The following is an 8,803-nucleotide window of genomic DNA, read 5'->3' as shown; positions in this document are numbered from 1 at the left end:
GTTAGACTGTTTCAGGGTATATATAGGAATCTTGAAGTTAATTTTAATACCTTTTTAAGACTTTTTCAAGACATTCTCAATATTTTTTAATACCTCACCGCCACTTCAAGCTGTTACCATTTACATTAATGACACTTTGAACTGAACAGTTTTAGTTTGTGATAAAGACTATAGACCACTATGATACAACAGAATTCAAAATGGCTGGGATAATAAATCAAAGGCAAAGTTTATATAAAAAAACATTGCTCCACTCTCAAAAAACAAAAACAACAATCTTATTTTCTTTTTTTATGTACCGGTTCATCTTTGGTTTTTAATAAAATGAATAAATTCACACACACTTTTACAATGTGTTTTAGGACTCAACTGGACAGCTAATTCAGAAAAAATACCTTCAAAATTTAAGACTTTATAATGTTGTGAAAAGACTTTTTAAATACTTTTTAAGGGTCTTAATTTTCCCAAAGTTGATTTATCACCATTTAATACTTTTCAAGACCCCGCGGATACCCTGTGTTTGCTGTAGCTTGGGAACACTGACAGCTGCTGCCTAACATAATCACACTCATGATCCTCATGATGATTTTAACTTCCAAAAAGTCAGCTCAGGAGGTTTTATACCACACCAACCAAGACCAATGACCAGCTTTGTCCTACTGTTGGAAAGGGATCAAACGGGGTTAAACCAGCCTTCAACTCCTGTGGTCTGTTTTAAGACGTTAATGGAGAGATTTTTCAAATGTCTTTTAAAACAAAATTTGCATTTCTCCACACACACTTTGATCTTTCCTCCTGTCCATAATGGCCAAACAGAAATCCCTTCCTAACACAAATCTAATGAAAGTAATTGGTGCCAAAATTCATAGTCTTTGTTCTTTGAGGCCTAAACTGTCTGAGTGTCGTGTCTTTTAAAGTTGGTCTCTTTTTTCTTTGTTTCTTTTCAGACAGACTTGAAAGTTTAGAGGTTAAAAGGTGCAAATTCAAACAAATCATTGCACTTTTACACACTAAAACTTTCAACTTGGATCATAGGCTATTTTTACACCACACAATTTGGTAAACTGAATAGCTTAATAAATTAAAAATGATCTATTTGAAATCAGTGCACTGCCCTTTCTGCCACAACATTGAGTCTGCTAATACTAATAGAGCAATGATTTGTAACTATTTTGAAGATAATGTCATGTGTTTCAAAAATACAACACTCAGGTGCAACTAGATAACACACTGGACACGATGAGTCAGGTTTAAGTATGTCTAAGCACACTGACATCATCAAAATCCTGCTCAAATAAAAGAAATTTGTATTGACTAGGTCTTGTGTTTAATCTAGTGCAGGGCTATTCAATTGGCGGCCCGCGGGCCACATCCGGCCCCGAACCAATGTCCGAGTGGCCCGGCTCATGGTGACCCAAAAAAAAAAAAAAAAAAGACGCACGCCACGCTCTGCTGTCCTTTTTTTCTTTTTTCTTTTTGAGGGAATGAAGTAGGCTAACCCATATTTTAATTTTAACGCAACTAAATACTTGCAATGGAATCAGAACAGTAACTTGATTAGGATAGCTACTTTTCAAAGGAATAATCTGTAATCAAATACTTTCCCAGAGTAATTTGCCCCAAATGGCTTTTTGCTCCTTGTTTTTCACCAATCAAAATATGTTAGAAAAGAAATCTTTGTTCATCTTTAGGCCTAATTTTAAGACTACGCTACATTTAGTGATTTGCATAACCCCCTGCTGTAAACCTCAGTAGAAACTCAGACAGTATGGCCTCAGGAAACTTTTAGTTCCTAAAAAAACCTCCAATTCAAAGCATTAACAGCTAAACCTTTACTACTACTATCACTAGGTACTACTTTTATTGACTTATTCTCTTTTTTCTGGCTGTGTAGATTTGTTTTTAATAGCTAATGCTGGGTTTTAAAAATGCCCCTCATTTGTCATAACCTTCTTATTGACCGCTGAAAATGTTCGGCCCAGCTTAAGGTCTCGGTTTTAAAATCTGGCCCCACTGAATTTGTAATTGAATAGCCCTGATCTAGTGTTTAGGGCGACATGAGATGCTACAGCAGTATGAGAATCATGAAGCACAAATGCAACAGTGGAATCAAGTAGCTACGAAATTGATAAAGATGATATTCACCATAAATCTCTATAAAGAGTAGAAAAGAGATGTGCGGGGGAAGCGGGTTATATTAGCCGTTCTACATTAACTAACTAACTGCAAAGTGTCTTTTCATAAATATTAGCATACCCACCAGAAACAGGGCAAAAGATGTCATGAAGCCTTCTTTGGTGAGTTCCCACGTGCCACCATACTCTTCCTCGTCGATCTGCTGAAAGCTGCTGAAGTATACATAAAGGACGCCGGCGTTGATGATGCAGAATCTGTCAAGACAATTAAAAAAAACAAAAAAAAAACACATGAATCCATTAGATTTTCAGTTTTCTTCAGGACAATCAGATATGTAGACGAGGCTCAGTGAAAGATGTGAGGTTTGAACAGGATGCTCTGAATACTTACATGGCTATTCCCAGAAATCCTTTCAACGGTGCAACACCCCATATCACACCAAGGATTACTGCAATAATTTGTCGGAGCCAGTATATCACATCTAAAAACTCGTCCTATAAAAGAAAAACAGAATACTTTACTCATGGAAAACAACCGCAGGCACACGTGTGTTGATAGAAATAGAAATGCATGTCCACTAGTTCTGATGCAGTCCCCCAAAGGCCTTCAACTAAAATATTGATATGCTCACACAACAGGAACATTTAATCTAATGTTTAGACGAGACAATGAGAATGTGTCATTGGTTTGTGTAAAACTTTGTTTTTTCTTTTAAAAGATGTTCCCTGCTGCACTGCTGCCACTGACCTATGTGATTTGGTTTTGAGTTTAAGATACAGGGACAGATACAGGAAATCTTTCCTGCCACATGCCATCACACTGTATAATAATAACAGCTGAAAAACTCTGGTCATAACTTACAATCTCTACGCACTTTATTTTTCTACACACAGTTACACACACTGCACATTTTCTTCCTGCACTAAAATCAACGCTGCCAATTTGTTTTTGTATAATTATGTACATCACATTTTATTTTATTTGCTATTGCTATTTTATTATGTACAGTTTGTTCTTTATATTTTACTATTTTATTATGTATAGTTTATATTCTTATTCTTTATATTCTTTATATTCTTATACTATATGTTGTTATCGTCAATGTGTGTCTGTGTAATGCTGCTGCTGCACTGTAATTTCCCAGATTGGGATCAATAAAGTATCTATCTATCTATCTATCTATCTATCTATCTATCTATCTATCTATCTATCTATCTATCTATCTATCTATCTATCTATCTATCTATCTATCTTAATTCGGACTAATTAGGCTGTGCTCAACTTTAACATTAAAACATTATTCACAAGGAAACAGACGTTTGCACATATTTAGAAAGCATCCATGACTGACCAGGTCCTTGAAATTAATGATTAACTAACTAATCAACTGAAAAAATAATAATTTATGGAGCAAAATACATTTTTCTGGTGCGAGTTATTTCTACTTATCTCAGTGTAGGCTAACTTACATATAACCATATAATATCTTTGAGCTCTAGGCTGTGGTATTAGAAATGTGATCCAAGTCTCTGGTTAACTAAATGGCCATTTTGCAGACTTGACATTTAATTAACACATTTAATACTAGAGAGGTGGATTGTTTTATTGGTACTCGTTAGTCGCAGCTCAGACGGTTTAGGTGTAGTTAAAGCATTGGTGTAAGTAAGAAGACACCATGGGACATTTAAAAAGCATTTCAACGACATGACACCTTCCACTCAGTGAGCTGGGGTCATGAATATACCAACAACTATATAAAACCCGTCCACTTCCGCTATTTGTCGTGGACAAAGCCCAAACACACACACACAGAGACTATTAATGGCATTTCTTTCGACTTGGCAGGTTAACACACACAGCCAAAGCACATTAATCCTTTAGCATGGTGGCTCGCTCCTCGTAGCCGTCCTGGTGGTGAGAAATTAACTGGGTTGGCCACTTTAAAGCTCTGAAAAAAGGAAATATAACGTTAAGGAAACAGTGTGTGAGCTCTAAAGGGCAAGTGACTGACCTTCTCTTCCCAAACAGCGGTACTGTTGAAGGCTTTGCTCCATGTGGACTGTTTTACACCCCCATTCAGCAGATGACTTTCTTCTTTCCGCTTTGAACTGCTCGTCATTATTTGCTGTTTTTCTTCGGCCTCAGACGTCGAAAAGTTAAAAATCCAAATCCGACGACCCCTCGGCGTGGATTCAAGTCCCTGGTCCGGACCGGAAGGTGAAAGTGGAGTGAAATATTTGCAGGTTATTAGAGGAATGTAGCTACGCGCCGCTGATCTGACAGATTTCTGTGGCTAACCAGTGTGTAAGGCCGCCGTCTGCGCATGCGCAATACCGTTTGACCCCGGCCGCCGACAGCCAATCAGAGAGTGCGACGTTTCTGGACCAAGCGCTAATGACGGAAACTGTAAAACACACAGCGACCCCTAGTGGTGGAGATCTGACTGGGATTAACCCGGGATTAACTGGATTAACCTTCCTAGGAAGCCCCCCCGCTGACCCACACAATACATGTCAACTCCGAACAACTAGCGCTCTAAAACTGACACGATTAAGCTGATTAGTTGATTAATCAGTTAACAGCAAATCATAATCATGATTATGATATAAAAGGTCATCTGATTGCAACTTTTCAAATGTGAATATTTGTCAGTTTCCTTGTGTTATCAATCAATCAATTTGTTTATTTCGGGCATGTCAATTTAAATCATCATCATCACACTTCATGTTAGTTCAAATAATACAATACACATGGCCGAAAGGGAAAGCGGGAGAAGCAAAAGCTTATCTAGTCCCGCCCCCATTACACACAGAATAAGAATATTTGTCATACATACATATCTTTTTGTTTTTTCTTCTTTTCTTATTTTTTTTTTTACATTTTGATGTAACATTCTTTTACGTATGACATTTTGACATAGCATGTTACGGTAGTAGATAGTATACAGATCATATCATAATTTTTTCCTTTGTTTTTGCTTTTTTACATTTTGATATAACATACTTTTACTTATGACATTTGACATAACATGTTGGCAGCAGGTAGTATACAGAGCTATGTTATATATATATATATATATATATTATATTATATTATATTATATAATGTTAACTTTTCCATTTTTTGTGGTTGGATTGGTCCTTTATCTAGCTCAAGGTTATAGGTAATTGAACTTTAAAATGTGTTAAATCTCTAAACATGATTAAAATGTAAAAAATGTGATAACCTTGTTTTAGACTTTGAAAATTAGCCATCCTATTACTAGAGGCGCCTCTAATTTATTAGATCTGTATGACGGCCAGTCGGCCTGATGGGTGTTGATCTATTTAAATTATGATGGAGTTTTGACTATTTTTGTATGTTTTTGTTTTGCACAAGATGTATTCTGATCTATACATTCCCTTTACCACGTGACTCATCATGTGACCCTCAGGGGCAGGTTTAAAAATGGGGCGTCTGATGTGTATGAGTTAGTCTGATGAAGAGCAATGAGCTCGAAACGTTACTAGTGATGTGCTAATAAATCTGCACATAAGGGAGCTGATGTGTGCAGTCTCCTTTTCTTGCCTTTCCTGTCTACAATTTTGAGGCCAGCACCTTTTGAACTGGATGTGCGCGATGTGCCGTGTCTACTCTTTGTTCTCAGTTTCCTTGTGTCCAAATTCAAAACTGGTTGTTGCTTAGATGAAAAAAAAAAAAAGACATTTGAATGGGTTTCTTTGGCCATTTGGGATTATAACACACAATATCAGCTATTAACTAAAGAGAATATGTCTGATAAGGAAATGAATTGTTGCATCGACTAGCCTACGTCTACGATGGATTAATTCCACCTTGTCTGAAGTTTTCTCTGTGTTTATTACTTGAAACAGCAAATTTTGACCAACCAAGCAACACACACACAAACACAAAGATAATGAATTTTCAATTAACTGTGGCAGCACTTCTACAAATCTCAGATGGATGTCAGGAAGCAACAGGTGTGCAGTGTTAAAGTCCATCAGGCTAGAATGCAACTATACAACTACATGTGATAGTATATTCATTAAGAAATTAGAGAAATCTAGGATAACAGGAGGAGGAACAAATGTAGATGAATAGATATAGTGAGTCTTTAGTTCTCACTCATCCTCTCACTGTGTTTCAAAGGACATTTCAATTAGGATTAAATGTGTCAGTGCATTAATAGATTTATCTTATCACAAACTTTCTTCCTTTTGAAGCTGTTGCCATTAAATAAACACATACAACATAACACTGCCACAAACTAACACTGTATCAAGAAAAGTTGTAGGCTACACAGCCTGGAGGTCTTGACTTCTCCGTGGTGTTGATAAATCTGAGGGATCAAAACACGATTAAAGAGACAAGAACAAAAATAGTTTAGATTCCTTTTTCTGACTTTTCTATACTTTCTTATGAAATATTGAAAAGTTTTACCTCCTCAAACCTCTATCAGTTATTACCTTATAATAAAAAAGGTTGGGTGCCACTGTCTCAGAGGCTGTAAATATACTGTGATATTCAGTTTTACTAAATTTGTATCATCTACAATGAGTAGGTTTGTCAGACTTTTTTGACAGGTTGTTTTTATTGACTTTCTTAATGAAAATACAAGCTTTTATACATGCAACGTAAATTACAAATCATGATGAAATGCCATTATGTGACCAAATTAATGGTATTGACCCTTAATGGATGAATACTGACAAAAGGGTTTTCTCATTATGGACGGTCTTGAAAATCTTCGTGTCATTCTCTCAGCTGTCCAGCAGAGGGCTTCATTTATAATGATGAACTTCACCACACTGTACGGTTTATCCATGCCCAGCTCCCACCAGCCTTGATGGTCACTTAAAAAAACACAATTATTAAACTGAATTGATATATCTGTATATGGAATGGTTGGGTTTATCTGTCTTATTGTTTAAGTTGGCATTGGATACCAGATATGATGAACTGCATTTACATCAGTTTAGTTCAATATGTGTGTCAAATCTAAGATTTCTTTCAGTCATGAAATGGAATAAAATGACAATGCCTCAATTAAGAATGTGAATATGTATTGACTTGCACATCATCACAGGTCTTAAGATACTAGACCATATGCTAAATTTCAGTTTAGGGGTGCATATGTATCTATTTTGGTATGTGGTCTCATATGCTGAACAATGAGTTCAAGATCTTTTCCTCAATATCCCTAAACATGAGTTCCAGGGAAAGCATCTTAGTTCCTCCTTTGAGTTTTATACTTTGATAGCTTTGATACAGTGATATAATCACAGTTTAATATAAAATCAATATACAGTCTTATATTATGAGTTTGCCGTTTACATTTACAGGTCCTCTGATGTATGTAGGAAGCTCTATCTACTAGAATACTCCCATGAGATGATGATTACAGTGACATACAGTATGGCCTTTCTGCTGCACCTGGGAAACCTTTCCAGGTACATTATCTTTTCATCTGAAACCCATGTTTTATTCAGATTTATGTAAAATTTGGTATTTTTCTTTGGAAATGCAAAATCCTCAGTTTCACCATGGTTCATTTTGACAGCTGGGCATGGGTGAAGCTATCTGAGTGTAAGCAGAATCTTGTTTTTCTGTCACACCTTCACCTGTTTCCAGGTGCACAAAGAGGGAAAGTAATCCGAAGATGTCAAAACTCCAGCAGCACTTGAAGTAAAACAACTTTCTTGTGGGACCTGCATTTACTCTTTGGTGCTTTGTCTGGTACCACATTAAAGTCCTGCATTAATAAACCTAATATTTAGTTTTTGGCAAGACTAATTTAGAAACATATTTATTCAGCTGTGAATATTTCTGGGCCTTTATCGTGTGATGCTACTGAATTGTAATGTATTATACTAATAAACTGGCAGCTAAGTGTTTGCATGAGTGCCTTACTAATCCTTTCATGATAAACACATGACATTTGTCTATAAAATTGTAATCCTGCGTTTAGCCTACATAAACACAAGTAATAAATAAACTTTACACAATAAATGTCTAATCTTCCTGTTAACAAGGACCCAAACCCCCAAACAGACCCAGGTTCACTGTGTGAAAGCCACATTTCTGGGCTGATGGAGGTACCTACTTACAATATCAATTTAGGGGTATTTACTTCTTTGGCTGTAAGATTGCATGTGGTGCAACTGTTAGATGGATGGTGTGAAGGTTCATGACCAGCAGCTAGTGGTCATGTGACACTAAAGATGTGAACGTCTAAGCATATCTCCATTGTTTTGTATATTAGTATAGCTATAAAGTGCTTCCCAGGGCCGTTGCTAGGAATTCTGGGCCCCCTTAAAGAATACTAAAGTGGGCCCCTCCCCCTAACTTTTCCTTTTTCTTTTCTTCTTAGACTACGTATGTATTATCGTTTTTTATTTAGCCTTCTTTGTTTTGATGCTAATGCAGCATTACACTGCAAAAACTCAAGTATCTTAGCAAGAATATTTGTCTTATTTCTAGTCAAAACAAATCTCATTATACTTAAAATAAGACACATCATATTAAAAGTAGCTTGTTTTTAGACACTTTTTACTTCTTTCAAGCATATTTCCACTTGGAATAAGTAGAAAAAATCTGATAGTGGAGCAAGTTTTTCTTCCTTATTACAAGCACAAAAAACTTACTTTCACTGGCAGATTTTTCTATT

The 8,803-nt window shown here is 36.2% G+C and overlaps 1 protein-coding gene and 1 long non-coding RNA gene across 2 annotated transcripts in view; one reads left to right on the top strand and one right to left on the bottom strand.

The window, feature by feature from the left end:
* The window catches only part of rab5if (RAB5 interacting factor), an 8,214-nt gene extending 3,774 nt beyond the window's left edge, over positions 1-4,440 (bottom strand). The window contains exons 1-3 of the mRNA XM_085782209.1: positions 4,148-4,440; positions 2,527-2,630; positions 2,261-2,390 (exon numbers count right to left, since the gene is read on the bottom strand). Of these exons, the coding sequence (XP_085638335.1) occupies positions 2,261-2,390; positions 2,527-2,630; positions 4,148-4,255 (342 nt within the window). The 5' untranslated portion in view covers positions 4,256-4,440. The remainder of the gene's footprint in view (positions 1-2,260; positions 2,391-2,526; positions 2,631-4,147) is intronic.
* LOC146984789 (uncharacterized) overlaps positions 1-8,803 on the top strand; it is a 364,327-nt gene that overhangs the window by 299,959 nt on the left and 55,565 nt on the right. The gene's annotated exons all lie outside the window — the stretch shown is intronic.

This window comes from Trachurus japonicus, chromosome 7 (assembly GCF_045865225.1).
Source record: "Trachurus japonicus isolate A0001 chromosome 7, Traja_1.0".
NCBI classification, from domain to species: Eukaryota; Metazoa; Chordata; class Actinopteri; order Carangiformes; family Carangidae; genus Trachurus; species Trachurus japonicus.
The sequence above is the reverse complement of the archived record's forward strand: the minus strand, read 5'-3'. Positions and strand labels throughout refer to the sequence as shown.